The 21806-nt window shown below is 46.1% G+C and overlaps 1 protein-coding gene across 5 annotated transcripts in view; it reads left to right on the top strand.

The window, feature by feature from the left end:
• Positions 1 to 21806, top strand: part of Garnl3 (GTPase activating Rap/RanGAP domain like 3) — a 153875-nt gene that overhangs the window by 116930 nt on the left and 15139 nt on the right. For all 5 annotated transcript variants that reach the window (XM_029536728.1, XM_029536730.1, XM_021192587.1 and 2 more), the window contains 9 exons: positions 745 to 849; positions 2314 to 2388; positions 6088 to 6199; positions 11157 to 11255; positions 11589 to 11705; positions 13450 to 13628; positions 14769 to 14927; positions 16219 to 16285; positions 21355 to 21462. In XM_029536728.1, the coding sequence (XP_029392588.1) occupies positions 745 to 849; positions 2314 to 2388; positions 6088 to 6199; positions 11157 to 11255; positions 11589 to 11705; positions 13450 to 13628; positions 14769 to 14927; positions 16219 to 16285; positions 21355 to 21462 (1021 nt within the window). The remainder of the gene's footprint in view (positions 1 to 744; positions 850 to 2313; positions 2389 to 6087; positions 6200 to 11156; positions 11256 to 11588; positions 11706 to 13449; positions 13629 to 14768; positions 14928 to 16218; positions 16286 to 21354; positions 21463 to 21806) is intronic.

Raw genomic sequence — 21806 nt, 5'->3', positions numbered from 1 at the left:
AGCCCAATGCTCCACACTAATCCTATCAGGCTTTGTGTCCCACAATGTCAGAAGCCGGGTCATCAAGTCTGGTGGAGCCAGGGCTTGACGAATGCTCCAGAGGGAAAGACCAAGTGCCAAGTACCCTCTGTGCACTACCTCACTGATCCATCCCCACCATACTCCTGGAGAGCAGGGATCAACCACATAGAGACTCAGAAGTTAGCACATAGGGCTCCAGGGCCACACAGTCCCAGCAGTACCATTCCCATGGAGTGGAATATGCAGGGTTCCTGAGAGGACCACTCCGTGGAACTGGAATCCTGGAGCTATGCAGTGGGTGGCCTGGAGCTGTGCAGTGGGTGGCCCAGAGCTGTGCAGTGGGTGGCCTGGAGCTATGCAGTGGGTGACCCGGAGCTATGCGATGGGTGGCCCAGAGCTGTGTGGTGGGTGGCCTGGAGCTGTGCTATGGGTGGCCTGGAGCTGTGCAGTGGGTGGCCTGGAGCTGTGCTATGGGTGGCTAGTAAATGAAGCTGTGTTTGCTTGGTCTAAAGGCTGTGCTCTCAGTCTTTTCACAGTGCTGGCTGTACTTGTCTAGACTCTATTTCTGTGTCTGCCATAGTACTGAATGAAACCTGGGGGTAGAAATAGTACTGTTTAGACAGAGGAGTGTGTGTGTGTGTGTGTGTGTGTGTGTGTGTGTAGACACCAAAAGATGAGACTTGACAACAGTCTGAGGAATCCCAACCTTGTTTCCTTTTTCAGAATATGCTCAATCGGCGATCTTTTAGTGATGTTTTACCGGAGTCACCCAAGTCAGCACGGAAGAAAGAGGAGGCCCGGCAGGCCGAGTTTGTGAGAATAGGGCAGGTACGTTTGACTCCACAGCCCCTGAGAAGTGTGGTTGGTCCCAAGTCCCTCCAAACCAGACACTCCACAACCATACTTTTTCTTCTTTTTTAGTTTTTTTTTTTTTTCAAGACAGGGTTTCTCTGTGTAGCCCTGGATGTCCTGGAACTCACTCTGTAGACCAGGCTGGTCTCTGCCTCCCAAGTGCTGGGATTAAAGGTGTGAGCCACTAATGCCTGGCTGAGGCTTTGTTTTCCCTGCTGTCCTGCTGGACATTCTTCTGCTGTGGATAAACACCATGTCCAGAGGTGACCTGGGGAGAAAGGGCTTCACTTCCTCTTATAGCTTACAGTCCATCACCGAAGGAAGTCAGGGCAGGAAGGAGCTCAAGGCAGGAACCTGAAGCCGGGAACTGAAGCAGAGGCTGTGGGGGACACTACTTACTGCTTCGCTCTGCTTTCTTATACAACCCAGGCCCACAAACCTTGGTGTGGCACCTCTCAGTGTGAGTGTCCATGTCAATTGGTAATCAAGAAAATTGCCCACAAGCCAGTCTGATGGAGGCATCTTTTTCAGTTGAGGTTCCCTCTTTCCAAATGACCCTGTCTAGTGTCAAGCTGACAAAAAGACTGCCTACCTGCAGGCTCCAGGATTTCTCTCAAAACTGTGGTGGACAAACAAATAAGCTTTTGACAGCTGTGTAGATTTGGTTCCCTTTGCAAAAGAATAGTGTTCTACTGCAGGAGGACAGCTCCTGCTGTCCAGGTCACACCTGGCAAAGGAGCTAAGACCTCTTCGCCTGCCTAGTAGGAATTCGCTGAAGAGGTGGAAGCTCTCACCAAATTTAACACTAAAACCCTCCATGGCCTAACACAGTAGCAGGTAAGGAGGCTTGCCACCAAGCCTGACAACCTAAATCCAGTGTCCAGGACTCACATGGTAGAAGGCGAGAACTGAATCCTGTAAGTTGTCCTCTATCCTTCATGTAACTTACACAAGCTATCCTCTGCCCTGCATATAACTGTTACAAGTTGTCCTCTGATCTTCGTGCTTGTACCATGGCATACACACACACACACACACACACACACACACACACACACACACACACAAAGAGAGAGAGAGAGATACATGCACACACAAAATAAATAAGCAAGCAATTTTTTTTTTAAATCTTAAAGCTCTGTGGCCCCTCCTTTCAGGAACTTTTGAGCCATCAAGATTGGGAAGAACCTAGGAGTCTGTATTTTCAACAGTCTTAGTTTAGAAATCACAGGACTAATAGAACTGATTTTCACACCACAAACAGTAGGTGTATTTTGGGCCATAGCCCTGTGACTAGGGACTTAACCATCTCCTTGGAGGACCCTCAACTTTACCCCCAAATTACTCTCAACTCATTGCTTTTTCTCAAACCTTAATTGTTCACCCTGCTGATCTTTCACTGCCTGATCCCAAACCTTAAGGGACATCTCTGTTCATCAGGCCCTGAAGCTCAAGTCCATTGTGAGAGGGGACGCCCCATCAAGCTTGGCAGCATCAGGGATGTGTAAAAAAGAGGTAAGTGCTTGGCACTTCTGTGAGTGGGGAATGTTGTCTGTGCTCAGTGAAGTTATGAAACAGTTGGGGCAGGAGGATGTCTCCTTCAGAGGCCTCGGGAGCCCAGACCACATAGCATGTGTGCGCACAGATGGCAAGCAGTAGGCCAGGATGCTCAGCCAGGATGCCTCCACTGTGCTCCTCAAGCCTCATGTATATTCATGTCACCTGACCTCAACCCAATACAAACAGCAAGACACTGGAGCAGTGACTCTCAGAGAATGTCCAAGTCAATGGCGGCCTCTAACCCAGCAGCTCTCAGCCTGTGGGGCCTGACCCCTTGGGGGGTCCCATATCAGATACTTACACTATGACTCATCACAGTAGTAACATTACAGTTAGGAAGTAGCAACAAAATAATTTTATGGTGGGGGGGGTCACCACAGCATGAGGTACTGTGTTAAAGGGCCACAGCATTGGGAAGGTTGAGAGCCACTGCTCTAATCCAGTGGGCTGGAAGGCAGCTTGAAAGGCCACTGTCCTGTATTCATTTCCGTGGCTGAAATAAATGATCCTGGCAAGAAACAATGGATGGGGGGGATGTTATTTTAGCTCACAGTTCTAGGTTAGTGCATCACCTTAGAGAAGTCACAGCAGCAGGAGTTGCCATCACACCCACAATAAAGAACAGAAAGAAGTAAATGCATGCAGGCTCCCTTGCCTGCTTCCTTGCTTGCTTGATTTTTCCATTGTTGGATAGTCCAGGATACTACCTCAGTGAACCAAGCCTTTCCACATCAGTTAAGACAGTCCCTGAAAGATACACCCACAGGTCAGCCCAGTGTAGACAACTCACCACTGTGACTCGACTCTCTTCCCAAGTAACACTGGGTTATGTCTACTTGGCAGAGTTTACCAACAAGCTGCTTAGAGCTTGCTGCTTGGAGATGCTCAGGTGAGAAGCCGTTACATAGCATATAACCACATAGCCAAACAGGAAGTCCTGCAGTCTATGTGCTTCCCAGTTTTACTTTTGAAAGCAGGGTAGGGTAAACTAGGTGATCATCAAGAACAGTCCAGGGACGGAAGAGCACCCTAAGTCCAGGTGCCAGCACCCTAAGTCCAGGTGGTTCACATCCACATGTAACTCCAGCTCCAAGGGATCCTCTTCTGGTTGCTCCCAGTACCCACATGTATGCTTTTTAATGCAACTGAGAGCCAGGGAGATGGTTCAGTGGCTAAGGGCACTTGCCACTGCACCTGACCACCTGAGTTCAATCCTGTGACGTACATAGTAGAAGAAGAAAAATGATAAGTTGTCCTCTGACCTCCACAGGCACACAGTGCTGTACGCATACACATACACACAATTAACTAATGCAGTTTTTAAAATTTAATGCAATTGGCCCTGAAAATATAAAAGTTCTTTCTAACCAAATGAGACAGACACCCTTTCCCAAAAGTGCAAGAGGTGTCCACACCACCCTTTGTGTGCATGGTAGGAATTTGCAGGTTCCTACGCACTTTATAAATGGTGCTAATTCTGACAACATTTTTAAGTTTTTAGACACATATTCCAAACAAAGTCTATTCACAAACACTTGTTCACAGTGCTCAAGAATTTAAAAAAAGCTGTTTCCATTGTTGGAATCAGTTTAAAAGCAGAGACCCCCATGGCCTACCCTTCTGTAAGCTCCACTCCAGAGGACCTTGGGTATTCCAGATGAAGAACCCTTCTGCCTCCTCCCAGGACACTTTGCTATTACGACTCAGTTGGTGTCTGCGCATCCAGAGGACCTGGATTCCATTCCCAGCACCAGCACGATAGCTAACAACTATTTGCACAAAAGTCCCAGGGGATCTGATGCCCTCTTCTGGCCTCTAAACACCCTGTATGCACAGAGTGCATAGGCATACATGCAGGCAAAATACCCATATGAACAAAAATAATGATATTTTAAAAAGACTCAGCTGAGGGCTGGGGTGATGTCTCAATGAGGAAAGGTTCAGATCCCCAGCACCCCAGCCCAGTGTGGGGGTTCATGCCTATAACCCTAGTATTCAATGGAGTCTCTGAATCCTTGCCAGCCAGCTAGTCTAGCAGAACTAGTGAACTTAATGTTCAGTGAGAGACTCTATCTCAAAAAGCAAGTAGAAAAGTAACTAAGAAAAGACATTGGACATTCACATGTACTTGCATAGGCAACGCCCCCCACATTCATTCATTCATTCCCATTCTCTCTCTCTCTCTCTCTCTCTCTCTCTCTNCACACACACACACACACACACACACACACACACACACACACACACAAAATGACTCTATTGTTCTGTCTTAGTATTACCTAAAGTGATGCTTTCAATACATTTTCAATTCTTCTATTTATACACTGATGACTCAGAACTGCCAGACCACTTCTTGGGGGAAATATTTCAATAAGTAACCTGTCAGTATTTTCCTATTTCAGTTTAGAAAATGTTCCCATATCCTCTAAGCTTCCTCTTCAGAACAGTGCAGGTCCCATCTCTGTAAGCCTGAGACTGTGGGTGTCCTAAAGGGGAATGCTGTTGAAGGTGGGCCTAGTACCCTATTTTGAACTTAGAGGATATGAACATGTCTCTACTGGGTATTCACACACCTACAAGAGCAAAGACAGGTTCTGCTAGGTCCTGCTGCCCGGCTGGGTCATCTCAGACCCTTATGTCTAGTTGAGAGTAGAACTAAAGATATAAGCCTTCACCTTGTCCCCAGACATCTACAAAGATTGCCAAGGCATGGGGCAAAGAGAGGTGTCTAAAAGGGAGTGGAAGTCTGTTAAAATGTTTGCAGTTCTCAGCACTGAGGATATGGCTCTGTGACAGGGCACTGGCCTAGCATGCTAGAAGCCTTGGGTTCCATTCCAGGTGCCACAAACAAAACCCGTCCACACTGCTGTCTAAGACCCTATGAAGCAGTGCCTGACAACTCCTGGCCTTCACGCCCTCGGGGGCCATTGTGAGGAAGAGCTAACTTTATCCCTGAAACAGAAATAAAGCTAAGGTCCCAGGAAGTGTTCATGCAGTGTGACATTTCACACAGGGACTAGAAAAAGTGTGCATGCGATGTGAACATGCCATATGGGGACCTGGAGTCACTTCATTAGCAGCTCTAGCTGTTTTTCTATAAAATGTGTGCTTTTTCTGTAAGATTTTGTAGCTTTATGTGGGTCAATAAACACCTATATATTAAGACAATATCAACTTCTTGCATTGTGTATGGTTTAATGATTTTGCTGAACCAGCAACACAGAAATCTTACCTTTTTTTTACCTATGTGGGACTTCCCTTTATGCTAAAGTAACACCAACCCTCTTAAACAAAAAAACAGAAAGGCACCAATTGGCACAACTTCTAGGTGTTAAAGAAAACTGCTTTTAAAACATTACCAATTAAGAAAACTGCTTTTAAAACATTACCAATGTTTCTATTGCCCAAAGACCAACATTATGGTCACGCAGAGACAGGCAGTGGTGCCAGCAGCGCAGGAAGTCACTGCTCTCCTGTGGCATCCGTAGTTAAAAGGAGCTTTTCTCCTTGAGAAGGCTAACTGAGTCCAGACCCAGTAGCTCCCAAGCTCTGGTGCAGCTCATCACCATGGCGGGTCTGTGTTACTGTCTCCATCTGTGGGACACTGTGGTCTGTTCTGTACACTGACTCCCCAATGCTTGTGTTCTCTCACAGCCTTGGGAGCCCCAGTGTTTCTGCTGTAATTTCCCTCACGAAGCCGTGTGTGCAGATCCCTGGGGCCAGGCCTTGCTGGTTTCCACAGATGCCGGCGTCTTGCTAGTGGACGGTCAGTGAGTAACACTCCTGAATGTCTTCTTTTGTGTGACTTGTATTTCTGAGGTGGGTGACTGCCAGTCAGCTCCTTTAGACCACAAATGCCTGCTCCCAGGGGAGTTAGCCAGGTTTGATTTTTTTAGTCAATAGAACTCCTAGTTTCAAACAGGTGCTCCGAGGGGGTATATTTTGTGCTCAGTGTGCTGGGACGCTCATCCCTTCCCCCAGTCTCCAATCATTTCCTGGACATTAAGCCACCTACTAAAAGGCTCTTCTTCAGCAAGCACTCATCATGGTCCCAGCACTTAACCTGAAATGAAAAGGGACATATTATTTCACATCATTTTCTTAGAGAACACAAGCTCTCTTGAAGCCTTTTAAAAAAATCCTGACTAGAAAAAAACTCGATGTCTAAAATAAATTATATGAATCTTAGATAAACTGTTTCAATGGGCGTAGAAGCAGAAATGCTTTGGCAGATTGCTACTCAGTATTAAATGGCGCTTTCTGACATGAGCTAGACCAGAACATCGGGAAGAGCCTTTAGATCCTTCTAGACTCCTAATGAGCAATAGTGGAGGGAAGCCGTAGCACCCGGCCTCCTGGGACTTCTGAGGGACCACGGGCTCTAGAGAGGCAGCAGCTCTAGAGGCGCACCCTCTGGTGAGAGTGGCTTGGTGGCCTTAAACTATGTCACCTTCCCTCTCTGGAGTAAGCCCTGCTTGTCCCTCAGACCTCTGCCTAAGCACACTCACGAGGTCCCAGCTCTGTGCCCGCTGCAGGGTGGCCGGAGAGCAAACGGACCTCCCCTGGGATTTTCCACATAGGTCTTAATCATGTTCCCCATAAGCTAAGTGTATCTGTGACTAAGTTAATAAACTGTAGATAACTTAAGATCCACCATGCTTCCCATAACCTAATTATATCTATAACAGATTTAATAAAATATCAATAGAAGAAAAACAAGGGTGGGATTTATATAGTTCAGGAGTAAAGCACTTGCCTAGGCTCATAAGGTCCAGGTTCCCCACCTCCAAAAAGGAAATCCATCTTCTCTGAGCCTCTGGCCTCACAGGGCTACGAAATCATTTACAGTACGGGGAAGTGAGACACATTGGGACAACGCTTGTAACAGCGTGGAGGGAACAGCGAACAGCGGGGCTGAGGGCACCTTGGGCTGAGTGCCTGCAGCCTGCTCTAATGTATAGCAACAAGTTGCTAAAAGGCAATTGTCATCTTTACCAGTGATTTTTAAAAGCTCACAAAATCCTGGGGGTTTGCCAAAAGTACAACCAAAAGTTTCTTTTTATTTTCAAAACTCAAAACAGACCTTAGATATGTAGTCTTTAAATTTTATAGATGAAGAAACAGAGGCCTAAAGCAACACCATAGGCTGTGTGAAATCTCATGGCTGCTTAGTGGGTCCAACTAGAGCTTGGTACAATACCAGCCGCTCCACTTAAGCACAGTAAACTCTGCCAGCATTTCTGTTTTGACCTTGACACTGATTTCCAAAACCGTAGTCCTGGGTAAATAGGCCTACAGGATTTTAACCACTAAGAAGATGTTTAATATTCTCTATCTAGTTTTCCTTTGAGATCAAAGAAAAGTATCCTGGGTCGAGACTGGATATAACCCCAGGAAAGTGTGGGGGTGGGGGAGACTGAGAGGACTGGGGGCAGGGTAGGCTGAGGTCAGGATGTATTGTATGAGAGAAAAAAAAAAAGGTATCCAAACCAATATTATCAAATCTTTCCTGCGATTGTGCCTTTTGGATGAGCGTATAGTAGTGGCTGTTGTGATTTCCCAGAAAATGCTTGCTGTCAACCCTGGAGAGGTATGCAGGCTGTTCCTCTCCCATCCTAACTGTCCAGTGACACCCACCGGTGGCTTTTGCCAAGAAGGAGAAGGCCTGAGCTTTTCTCCTCAGCTTCTCACTGAGTGCCATGTTTCTGTTACTCCTTAGCTAGCCTTCTGTTTCACATGTGATCGTAGCACAGACAGCTTTTGTGAGTCGGACTGTCCTTTCATTTCAGGCTGACTCCTGTCCTAGCCCATTAGCTTTTGCTTAATCTCATTAGACTTGCCCTGAAGAATCTACTTCTTTTAAAGTCACAAGGTTCTTTTAAGATTCATTATTTATTATGTATGCAGTGTTCTGCCTGCATGTATGCCTATAGGCCAGAAGAGGGTACCAGATTACATTACAGATGGTTATGAGCCACCATGTGGTTGTTGGGAATTGAACTCAGGACCTCTGGAAGAGCATCCAGGGCTCTTAACCTCTGAGCCACCTCTCTAGCCCTTAAGGTCACAATTTTTAAAACTCAGGACCCTCTGCACTGTGAGTGCAGCAATCCTGCTTTAAGGGACTGGTTACTGAGTAAAGTAGGCTGTCACCTTTTTGGTTTTATGGTAATAGAAAAGCTCTTTCTCAAGACTTTGACTTCATACCAAAATTACAAAAAGGAATAATTAATCAAGCAGCCACTAAATTTGTCACTTTCTCCTGTCCTTGCCTTCTCTCCTTCCTGTCTGCATACAAACCCTTTTGCTAGCTTGGGAGCACAGGGAGAGTGCATGCTGGTCCATGCTGGGCTCGGCAGTACACAGTGAGCCTCTGTTTCCAGCACACAAGGAGGTGCTCATTCTTTTTGACTCCACATGTTTAAGGTGTGAACAAGTTTTCTGAACACTTTTGAGCATCTGGTTCGTTCTTGGTTAACTAGGGATGTTATTAGTGCCAACCAATTCTGGTAAATGAGGCATCTTAATTAAAGAATAGGGCTGGAGAGATGGATGGCTCAGCAGTTAAGAGCACTGACTGCTCTTCCGAAGGTCCTGAGTTCAAATCCCAGCAACAACATGGTGGCTTACAACCATCTGTAATGAGATCTGATGCCCTCTTCTGGGGTGTCTGAAGACAGCTACAGTGTCTTTGCATATAATAAATAAACCTTTAAAAAAATAAAGAATGTAAGAGGGGGCTGGTGAGATGGCTTAGCGGGTAAGAGCACCCGACTGCTCTTCCAAAGGTGCAGAGTTCAAATCCCAGCAACCACATGGTGGTTCACAACCATCCTTAACAAGATCTGACTCCCTCTTCTGGAGTGTCTGAAGACAGCTACAGTGTACTTACATATAATAAATAAATAAATCTTAAAAAAAAATTTTAAAACCAAAAAAAAAAAAAAAAAAAAGAATGTAGGACACTTCAGGGTCTGGCACCCACTAAGCCCTTAGAGAATGTGACCTGCCACTCCTGATGATACTCTGTACCCATAAAATAATTGCAGTTCTTCACCCAGATACAAGAGTCCTGGAATTATCATCTCATGTTCTGAGCAGGCAAGTCCTCCTGGCAGCATTACAGAGCCCCTAGTACCAGAAGAGAAGGAAGGACTGTGGCTGATAGACTGACTGTCCTAAGAGTCTCACTAAAGGACTAGAAGCAAGCTCTGTGTGTAAGGGGAACATAGACAGGCTGTTTCACTCATGGGACCTGGTACAGACAGATCCAGAACTTCCCAGGTGGCTGGAGCTGGAGCCCCCTCTCCACTGAGGATGCTATTGCACCTGAGACCTGACAGAGGCCCTGCCCCTGAGGGAGTCATCCTTAGAGGAATCGACACCCAGTGCCATTTCTCTCTGGAAGAGGCCTGAGCCCCATGGCCCTTTGCACCTAAATTATAAAGAAACAGAGCAATCTGGGCCCACAACAAAGCCCTGAAGAGTGAGACAGACACTAGCAGATGAGAGGACGCTAGCCGCTCCTGCCTGAGACATCCACACCACCCCTGCTGCCTTGGCCTTGGCCTTCTACAGCAGAATACAGATTCTCTCAGTTGATGCAGCCTGGGGCCTCTAGAGGCAACAATGTGGTCATTACCATTTGCAACTTCCCAATATCCTCAAAAGTCAAATTTTGTCAGTAATTACGGTAAGTGAATTGAAAAGTTCACTCTTACTGGAAGTTTCCATGTAGCTCCTTTGTTCCTGCTATTCAAACAGTTTAACTGATAGGTTCCCCCCCTTTTTTTGTCTCTAAAAAAAAGGTATTTCAAATTCCTATCTGAAATGTGTTTCAAATGTATAAGCAGGGGACTAGAGGGATGGTTCCAAAGTTAGGAGCACTTGCTGCTCTTCCAGAAGTCCTGACTTCAGCTCCTAGCATTCATGTGGGTAGCTCACAGCCTCCTGTAACTCCAGCTCCAGGGGATCTCAAGCCTCTGGCCTCCAAGGGCACCTGTACACTCATGCACATACCCACATGCAGACTTACATGTAATAAAAAAGAATAAAAATGGTTTTTAAAAGCATATTAGCACACCAGGCAGTGATGGCACACACTTTTAAGCCCAGCACTGAGGAAGCAGAGGCAGGTAGGTCTTTGTAAGTTCCAGGACAGCCAGAGCTACACAGAGAAACCTTGTCTTGAAAAACAAGATAAAACAAAACAAAACAAAAAAAACATATAAGCAGACTACTATTAATACAGAGGGCAGGCTAGGGATAGGATGTGTTCACTTTAAATGTAAAAGAAGCTCTCAATTTACTTTCTAGAGAAATGCATGCAATAATATAAGATATGATAATTTATATTATAACATTAAAAAGAAAATAATTGCTGCTTCTCCCCACATTCCCCTCACCCCCGTGTTACTCAGTCCTTAACTACAACCCCAGTAAACCTGGGGTTGAGACACGCTGCTCTTTCTTTGGTGGCACCAAGAAGAAAAACATAGCTTCTTTTCATGTCCCCGCTGCTCTGCCCACCCCCATAGAGAGTTCTTGATGCCACTGAGTGGGGCATATCAGGACTTCTCCATGCAGAGCGAACAGTGCTTGAACTCCTTCTAAGACCTTATGAGAGCTCTAGATGCCAACTCTGTCCTTGGCCCGAGAGGCTCAGGTCAGCCCCAGGCATGCATCACAGGTGGTGCGGCAGGGTAACCAGACTTCTTTTCCAGATGACCTCCCATCCGTGCCCGTGTTTGATAGAACTCTACCTGTGAAGCAGATCCACGTGCTGGAGACCCTGGACCTTCTGGTTCTCAGAGCAGACAAAGGTGCTGCCCCTCGCATGGCTGCTCCGGGAAGAGCAAAATGGCGGGTGGCCCACTGCAGCCAACCTGCAGGGTCGCTGGGACTGGGGCTGTGGCTCATGTCACTGTTCCTCTCCCTGGTGTCAGCGCTGTGGTGCTTTGGTGGCCCACTTGTGAGGATAGTGGAGGGAAGGAGGGTTTCATCCTCCCACAATTGTGTGGAGCAAGTGTGCTATGGGGTAGATGCAGTTCCTTGCATCCCGAAACCTCCCCACCCTGGTTTGTGTATCTGACCTGGGAGTCCCAGCAGGTCATCTCACTTCCTATCTGACCCTTCTTCCTTCTCTCTGCCACCAGGGAAAGACGCCCGCCTCTTTGTCTTCAGGCTCAGTGCTGTGCAGAAGGGCCTTGATGGCCGGCAGACTGGAAGGAGCAGGTCTGACTGCCGGGAAAACAAGCTGGAGAAAACCAAAGGTGAGGGCGGGGGAACTCAGCCGGGCCAGCGCTTGCCTGGACCGAATGAGGCCCTGCATTCTATCCCCAGGCTGCAGAAGCCACGTCTGGCCACACAGCGAGTTTGAGACACTGTCACAAAAGAAGAAAGAAACTATTTCTGTTAAAATGTCCAGGCTACTGAAAATAAAAACTAATAGTAGGGATCAAAAGAAATATAGTTCCTCCTTAGGGAATGAGGAGTATGGGTGTAGGTCAGGGAGGAGCACTTGCCAAATAAGTGCTGGGCAGAGCCCTGGGTTTGACTCCCAGAACTACCTACATGTAATCTTGCTTCCCTAAGAAGCTACAAAAATAGGAAAACAGGTTGAGGACAAGGCGTTTCGGCCTTTGGGCCACAGGTCTTGGAGTGAGTTCAGCTCTCTTAGCTACCCTGTAACAAAAGGCACTTTGGGATTTTGGTTCTGGAGTCCTGATTAACCTCTACTTCCATCTCTATTGTGTAGCAGATACAAAGCCAAGCACTGGGCCTAGAGACCTGACCCAGAGGCCATGAGCAGTTGTTGCTCTTACAGAGGACCCAGGTTCAATTCCAGGCATCTACATGGCAGATCACAACTGTCTATACGCCCCTTCCGATCTCCTCAGGCTTCGGATATACACATGGTGCATGTGCACACACGCAGGCCAAACATTCACACACACACACACACACTGTCTCATTTACCTCTCTGCTGCTGAGCTAAGATACTGTGACCAAGGCAACTGCAGGAGGAGCAATTGACTGTGAGCTTATTGGTTCAGAGGGTAAGTCAGTGATGCATGGGATGACGGCAGGCAGGCAGGCATGGCACTAGAGCAGGGACTCAGAGTTCATAACTAGAGATAACAGCCACAAGGCAGAGAGAGCTATTCCCGGGGACAGTGTGGGCTTTTGAAACCTCAAGGCCAAGTAACACACCTCCTCCAACAAGGCCACATTTCCTAGTGCTCCCCAAACAGTTCCACCAACTAGGGACCAAGCACTCAAATATATGAGCCTATGTATAAGCTCAATATATGAGCTCAAGCACTCAATGTATGAGCTCAAATATGAGCCATTCTCATTCACACCACAACACACCTAAGTAAACCTAAAAAGAATACTAATAAATAAGACCAGGTGCACACACTGTAGAATAGAAGGGGCATGCCTTTCCTAACCATGTTTTTATGTCATCTTTCTTGGTATGTTAGCTAATTTTCTCAAGAAGTAATTTAAGGGAAGGAAAGACTTATTCTTTTTTTTTTTTTTTTTTGGTTTTTCGAGACAGGGTTTCTCTGTATAGCCCTGACTGTCCTGGAACTCACTTTGTAGACCAGGCTGGCCTCAAACTCAGAACNCCGCCTGCCTCTGCCTCCCGAGTGCTGGGATTAAAGGCGTGCGCCACCACACCCGGCTGGGAAGACTTATTCTTGCTTACAATCTAATAAGGGATATGGTCCGTTATGGTGCAATGGCTGCCCATGTTCCAATGAAGTGCTGCCTTTTTAAGGTTTCACGGCCTTTCAAAACAGTGAGACCAGCTGGGGACCAAGTGTTCAAACACACAAACAGGGGAGAGGTGTTTCAAATTGAGCACCACAACACTGGGCATCCAAAACATTGTCTGTCTCTTGAGTTTGGCTTTGGTCCCAGGATTCTTAGGAACCGTTCCCAAAGTCCCCAGCCTGGGGCCTTCCCAACCTCCCTGCTCATGTTGAATGTCATCTTTCCTCTTCCCAGGATGCCACCTGTATGCTATTAATACTCACCACAGCAGAGAGCTGAGAATCGTGGTTGCAATTCGCAATAAACTGCTTCTCATCACAAGGAAACCACACAACAAGCAAAGTGGGATGCCAGGTGCCTCACTCCTCTCTCCCCTGTCGGAGTCTCCTGTTGAGGAATTCCAGTACATCAGGGTAGGTTTGGTGTTGAGCTCGCTGCTCTCCTGACCTAGTATTAGCTGACTCCCTGTCTAGTCCTAAGCCTGCCCCACTTCTCAGTATCCCCTCTGGCCTCCTGTGCCGTAACTCGCCCAGACATCTAGGCTGTGCTGTGTGCTCATTCACAGTAGCCTCTACGAGTTCTGGGCATGGGCATAAGCGGTGCAAAGTATCTCTTTCCACAGAGCTTGCCTTCTAGTTGAACAAGCAAATACCTGATATAAACACTGGGGCTGTTGTGGCATGTGGCTTCAGTCCCAGCACTTGGAGGCAGAGGTAGGCAGATCTCTGAGTTTGAAGCCAGCCTGGTCTACAGAGCAAGTTCCAGGACAGCCAGGGTCGATAAACAGAGAAACCCTGTCTCAAACATAATCTCCCCAACTTAGAAAAAGAAAAAGGAAGGAAGGGGGAGGGAGGGAGGGAGGGAGGGAGGAAGGAAGGAAGGAAGGAAGGAAGGAAGGAAGGAAGGAAGGAAGGAAGGAAGGAAGGAAGAGCACCGAGACTAAGGAGATGGGCTGTGCTGCAGAGGTAAGGGTAATGGGTAGAGTGAGGCAGAATAGTCTTCTACCTGAGCAGACACTCAATGAGGCATGAGTACAAGGAGAATGGAGGAAAGGAGATGCCAGAGGGCAGGCACACACCAAGAGCCAAGGACCCTGACCCCTGGTAAAGGCACAGTCAGGAGGGAATGGCTGGCACTGAGAAGTGGCCAGTTGAAGAGGTCTGGAAGACTGTCTGCAGCCCTAGGAGCCTCGATGAAGACTTTGACTTTGGCTCAGAAGAAGGTAGGAACTTTTAGAAAGTTCAACTATTAATCACTAAGTCACAAGACACAGTGGAGGCTAAAGCCAACCAGACAGTGGAGTCAGATTGTGAAGTTCTTTTCTGGCCCCCATCCCTTCCTGCAACAGAGGTCCTCCGAAGAGAGAATTACAGGGAGGATTACCTGAAGAGAGATTACAGGGAAGAGTCCAGTGAGGCCCCTGCCATCTTCAAAGTGCAGCTCCGCTGTGGCCAGGCAGGGTGGACTCTTCTGGAAGGAGGAATAGGCAGTACAGGCTGCCTAAAGTCAGCCTCTATGTCTAACCTGGGGCCTGCTCCTCCTCGCCCACCCAGGAAATCTGCCTGTGTGACTCCCCAGCAGTGATGGCCTTAGTGGATGGACCAACAGAAGAGAGCGACAACCTCATCTGTGTGGCATATCGCCATCAGTTCGACGTGGTAAACGAGAGCACAGGAGAAGCCTTTAGGCTGCACCACGTGGAGGCCAACAAGGTGAGCTGGCCGAGGTGGGAATGGGCTGGGCAAAAGGGAAAGCAAGGGATTGCCTTCTAGTTAGATACCGTTATGTGCTTCCTTCTAGTTAGATGCTGTGATGTTCTTCCTTCAGTTAGATGCTGTGATGTTCTTCCTTCAGTTAGATGCTGTGATGTGCTTCCTTCTAGTTAGATGCTGTGATGTTCTTCCTTCTAGTTAGATGCTGTGATGTACTTTCTAACTTGCATCCTCTAGTCAGGGTGGAGGCTCAGACCTTCAGTCCTTGAATTCATGAAGCTGAGGAAGGAGGATTGTGAGGTCAAAGTTAGCCTGGGCTACATGAGACCATGCCTCAAAATAATAATAATAAAAGTACATGCCGGGGCTGGTGAGATGGCTCAGTGGTTAAGAGCGCCGACTGCTCTTCCAAAGGTCCTGAGTTCAATATCCCAGCAACCACATGGGGGCTCACACCATCTGTAACAAAATCTGATGCCCTCTTCTGGAGTGTCTGAAGACAGCTACAGTGTACTTACATATAATAAATAAATAAATAAATATTTAAAAAAAAAAAAAGTACATGCCATGCATCTGGCTCACGTGATGAGCTCCTTAGGCTGGGTCACATGCAGCTGCCTTCAAAGGTCAGGGTTTCTGGAATCCAGAAGGACAAGGGATGGCTACAGCCCAGGCTGAGCACCCATGACTTAAATCTGGACAGTGACAGTCCAGGATCAAGCATGTCGCAGACCTCCTCCACTGTATTATGCTGTCTTTGTGGAAAGACAGAGACAGAAATGGAGACATACTAGTGTTGGAGGCAGAGAACACTCACTGAGGTCCAGGTGACATGTCGTGAAAACAGCTGCACTGGGTCTGTGAGTCCCACAGCCAATGGACTCCCTCTCCTCATAGGCTTCCTTTCACCTCATGTGAGACAGGCACAGTGCGGTCTGCTTGAGCGTTGGTGTGAGCACACACAGCAGCCCCTGTGACCCTAAGCATTCTGGGTAAACAGCATTTAGGAACACACATGCACAGTGCTGGATTCACACCTTCTGGAAGAACAGGGAAATGGCGTGAGCAACTTGCACCCAGAGCAGAGAGAAAGCAAAGATGTTCCTCTTGCACCTGCAGCTCCTTGTAGCCCTAGGTCCAGGTAGTGCTGTAGGTACAGGTGAGGCAAACATGGCTTTGCAGCACCCTGGTTTCTGAGGGCTGAAGCCACTGCTAGACACTCAGAGCTTAAGGAAGTTTCTCCGAGTGGCCCAATCCCACGCGCCACTACCACTGCCCATTGTCATTGCAGGTTAATTTTGTTGCAGCTATTGATGTATATGAAGATGGAGAAGCCGGCCTGCTCCTGTGCTACAACTGTAAGTCGGGGAGCTGTCTGCTCTTCGTACACAAAAACAGCCTATTTTGGGGGATGGTAGGACAGGGCCTCCCTACTCCCTCACACTGACCTGGTGGGTGTATCATCACAGCAGGGAGCATCTAAAATCTGCATCCCTACCTGCAACACCATGCCTCTCAGTGGCACGCTTACCAGCGCTGCCACCATGCACCTGCTCACAGCGTGTGGGGTGAAGACAGGCTTACAGCCAGTGGGCCCTATTGTATGCCAGATAACCCTGAAGTCACCCAGATTTTCAGTTACAGTGGCTCACATTGGGCCACTTCCACCATCAGAGCTAAGGCTTGGCAGCTTGGAGAGATGAGCTGCCTTCCTCAGGGTTGGGTAGCTGCTCAGTGTGGGGCAGGCTTTGCCTCCAACCCTCTTGGCCTCAGTACCAGATTTTATCTTCTGTTACTGAACGTGAATGCCCCTCATCTGAAGGGTTAGGCCCAGAGTGTTGCAGATATTTTTTTAGACTCTGGGATAAATCCACATATCCTGAAAATAGAACCCAAGTCTAAACACAACATTTATTTATATTTTATAAATGCCTGCTTAAGACCAGAACATAATTTCATACGTTTCTGTTGTAACTTTTAGAGTACCTGAATTTTTTACTTATTTTTTAATTTTTATTTTTGTTTTGATACAGGGTCTCACATTGTTCTGTCTATCCTGAAACTCGCTATGTAGACCAGAATAGCCCCGAACTCACAAAGATCCGCCTGCCTCTGCCTCCCAAGTGCTGGTATTAAAAGCTCAAACCACAGCACCCAGCAAGAGTGACTAAATTTTGGCTATGACCCATCAGATGAGGTCAGGTTTGGAATTTTCCACCCACCAGTACTCAGAAAGTTTCTAACACTAGGTCAATCTAGATTTCAGATTCTTTTAGATTAGGGGTGCACAACCTGTACCTTTTCTTTTAACAGAGTCTTAACAGTACCCCTGGCTGACCTGGAATTTTCTATGTCGACCAGGTTGGCCTTGAACTCATAAAGATCTTTCTGCCTCTGCTTCCAAAGTGCTGGAATCAAAGATATGAGCCAGCATGCCAAGCTTGTAACCCATAACTTTTTGCATTTCTCTGCTGTTAATGAAAGCAGCCTGAGTCAGGCCTGCATAGCTCAAGTTAGTTTAGGTCAGGTAACAGGGTAGGTTTTGGCCCAGCAAGTGTATCACTGACCTCCAGCATTTCATGTGCTAATGGGGGGGGGGGGGCTGAAGAGATGGTTCAGGGACTTACACCATCAGTGACTCCCAGTCACAGGGGAGCTGATGCCCTCTTCTGGCCTTATTGACAACAGGCATACATGTAATGCTTATACATACAGGCAGGCAGAAAACTCATATACATAAAATGAGTAAATTTTTTTGTTATTTTTTAAGCAAATGGAAATAAGATTATTTCCTGGATACAGTTTAACTAAAATTTTTAAAAACACAGTTCTTCAGCCTAGAATCATCAATTTCTAGAATAGCAATTCTAGCTATAGTTATAGATCAAATACTTTGATAAATAAACTATAATTAAATGGAAAACCCAGTTATCAACACAGAAATTGGTCTTATGGGTAACATCTTCAAAATTCAAGGCTTAACAGGGAATAGCCCAGAGAAGGTAGGACAGCAGCTCTCTGCTCTGTCTGAGTCACCCACAGGGACATCCACAAGTTTTAGCCTAAATATTCCTCAAAACAATGAATCTTCAGAATGGAGTCCTGTAGCTTCGTTAGAAAAAAAAATCTACATAGGGAAAGAACTGATCCTCTCCTCCCCACCCCACAAAGAAACAAACAAACAAACAAAAGAACTAAAACCAGACTGGAGAGAGAGGCCTCAGTGGTTAAGAGCACCGACTGCTCTCTCTCTCTCTCTCTCTTGTAGAGGACCTGGGTTCAGTTCCCAGCACCATATGGTGGTTCACAACCATCTATGACTGCAGCTTTAGAGGATCTGATGTCCTCTTCTGGCCTCCATGGGCACCAGGTATATATGTGGCACATAGACATCCATGCAGACAAAACTCTCATACACATAAAATAAAAACAAGTAAAATTTTAAGTCAACTGATTTTAAGACAGACATGCATGATGGTACAGATTTGTAACATCTGCCTGCACTCAGCAGAGTACATCAATAGGGTTGCAAGTCCTGGGCTACGGAGCAAGGCACTGTCTCAAATCATCAACACAACAATGATAGTTATTACCATTATTATTTTAAAAGAAAGCATGTGGGTAGTCATAAACAGCTTCTATAATGAAAGAAGATCTTGTTTTTACAAAGACTTTCTTAGTTTGTGATGGTTTGGGCCAAATACACTAATATTCAGAGATCAGAATAGACCAGGATCAGGTAGCTGAATTAAACTGGCCTTAATGTAGCTGAAGTCCAGCAAGGGGGATACACACAAGTCCAAGTTCTCTAGTAATATATTAGGAGGGTATATTAGTTAGGGTTCTATAGAGTAACAGAACTTAGAGAATTCTCTCTCTCTCATATATGTATATATATATATATATATATATATATATATATATATATCATATATTATATATAAAGGGAATTTTTTTAGAATGATGTGCACAGTGTAGTCCAGCTAATCCATCAATAGCTGCCTATGAACAGAAGGTCCAAGAATCTAGTAGTTGTTCAGTCTATGATGCTGATATCTCTCAGCTGGTCCTCAGTATACACTGGAATTTCAAAGAACTAAGCTCTAACACCAATGTAGGAATGAACTTGCTACTGAGGGCAAGCAAGCAGACATAGAGAGAGCTTCTTTCTTCCATGTCATTATACAGACTGTCAGCAGATGGTGTGGCTCAAACTAGAGGTGGATCTTCTCACCTCAGCGATCTGGAATAGAAGTGGATCTTCCCACTTCAAAGATTGAGTAAAAATCTCTTACAGGTTTGCCCACCCATTTGTTTTATGGTTTAAAAAGATTTAGTCTTTTGACTACATTGCAGATGTAATCAGGTTAACAGTCAAGAATTGCCATCAGCCATATCAGGGGGTGCCAGGGCCAGGCCCAGTGTGATCATTTTTGTTGTGGGTTCCTCTTGAGAAAACGGAGAGGGAAGGGCTCCAGTGGACGGTAAGACTTTTGTCTTATGAGATATTTAGAGTTGCTGTATAATAATAAAAAGTTTACTTATCTAAGCCTAAGTTACTTTGCTACTATAGCTGGCCTGCCTTCTGTGATCCTCTGAGGCCAGAAACTGCAGTCTCTGGCACTTGGTACCTCATCCTAAAACAGCAAAGGATTAAGTGAAATAGCCGTTGTTCTATCTCTGCAGGAACTGCGCGGCTATAACTTTCAGCCTGCTAGTTGAAGTTGCAGGAAGAAAACAGGACACTTTGAAAAGTAAATTTAGCATTTATTTCTAAGTTGTAAAAAATTTCCTATGAAAGCTCTCTAAGAAAAAAGGGGAAAGTGGAAAGATCCTAAGTGGGACGGGGGATTCACTTTCCTCTCTTTGTCTTCAGCACTTGAACATCTTTCATAATATGAGGTCACATGGTAAAAAGTTCATCACAAGTTTACACATAAATTCAAATCATAAATCAGATACCACGTTTACAACAGTGAACATTTACATGTGTATCTATTTGGAGTAATCATCTGGCTAAACATTCATCACCTGTCACAGCTCCACAGGTTCTTGTAGAGTTAAAACACATAACTAAGTTATTAGTGAAGTTTCATATAGACAAACCTAGTCAGCATTTTATCTTCTGCCCTAGCACCTATAGTAAAATGTTAGTTCCCTTTTTATGACCTTTGGTTAATAGTTTTACAACCTCTTGGAATGTGCTCTGAGTAGTAGAAGAAATTAACTGCTGACAGAGACTGACAGAGTTCTCAGTGCAATTTTGACTATCAAAAAGGATCTAATAGCAGTCCCACTATAAAAAAGAAAAGCTTAATAAATACTGATATAATTTTAGGAATTCTTATAGGTTCATCATTAAGAATTAAGAAGTCATCTATTGGCCCGTGCGTGGTGGCACACGCCTTTAATCCCAGCACTTGGGAGGCAGAGGCAGGCGGATTTCTGAGTTCGAGGCCAGCCTGGTCTACAGAGTGAGTTCCAGGACAGCCAGGGCTACACAGAGAAACCCTGTCTCAAAAAACCAAAAAAAAAAAAAAGAAGAAGTCATCTATTTGTCTATATAGCATCACTACAAAACAGTACACCTTCATAGATCTGTAGAGATCTGCTCAAAAGGATAGGCTAATTCCTAGTGATTTTTATGTATGTTTAATAATAACAGGAAAAGCATATTAATAACAGGAATCTTTCCTAAAATGATTTTCTCCTGGGCCTTGCCTATGGAAGCAAATCTGTTATGATTTTAATCCAAGGCAGACGCATCTCAGGAAGATCACCTGCTAGTTATTAATTTGTCCTGTGTTGACTCCTGATTGGGGGGCAGGCATAGGCAACTCTCATCATACTTGTCAGAAGTGAGGCTCAAAAGTGACCTGCCTTGTACAAAGGCTTCCTCCACCATGGGCAGCCCATTGAATCTGCATGGTGATATGCATAAGTAGGAAGCACTTGGGCTCTGCAGCCTGGCCTAGCTTCATTCAAACGCTCTGCCCCTGGTAGAGCCATGAGACTCAGGACAGACCACCTCACCTCTTCCAGTCTCAGGTTTATCTGCAAAGTGAGCTTACAGGATAACAGCATCTACTTTCTGAAGTCAGCCAGTCTTCTTAAAGCTCCATGCTTGGCACACAGAACACTTTCTCCAGATGGCAGCATACACGGTAACTGCCTCTCACAGCCCTCAGAATTTGGCCCAAGGGTTGGCTGTGGCTATTAGTAGTGGACTAGCAGGGAGAGCCGTGTGTGTGGCTAACACTTGTAATCCCAGCAGGTGAGGAGCTGGGGCAGGAGCATTGCTGCAAAGTCAAGTCCATCCTGGGTGCAGAGAACTATTGGGAGGATGCTGCCCTAACTGCTGTGTCTCTGGCTGCAGGGATCTAGGTGCCATCTCTAACAAAACCAGTCGCTCTTGTTTTCATTGCAGATAGTTGCATCTATAAAAAGGTTTGCCCCTTTAACGGTGGCTCTTTTTTGCTTCAACCCTCGGCATCGGATTTCCAGTTCTGTTGGAACCAGGCTCCATATGCAATTGGTAAGAAAAACCTTTATTGTAGTTCTGTGTCCCTGGCTGATCCCACCTGCAGGGCTTGGTCCCTGGGAACAATTGGAACTTCCTTCCAAGCTTCTGGGGACTTGGACATCTTTCAAGGAGACTGCTGATAGAGAATCTTATGCTCCCCTGTTAGACTCTTCTCAGTTCCTAGGCACATGAAATTTGAAAGCAATTAAGTATAATTTGGCAGTACCTGGCAGGCCTTTTTTAAAATCCACAAGCCGGGGGCTGGTGAGATGGCTCAGTGGGTAAGAGCACCCGACTGCTCTTCCGAAGATCTGGAGTTCAAATCCCAGCAACCACATGGTGGCTCACAACCATCC

Source organism: Mus pahari, chromosome 3, assembly GCF_900095145.1.
Source record: "Mus pahari chromosome 3, PAHARI_EIJ_v1.1, whole genome shotgun sequence".
NCBI classification, from domain to species: Eukaryota; Metazoa; Chordata; class Mammalia; order Rodentia; family Muridae; genus Mus; species Mus pahari.
The sequence above is the reverse complement of the archived record's forward strand: the minus strand, read 5'-3'. Positions and strand labels throughout refer to the sequence as shown.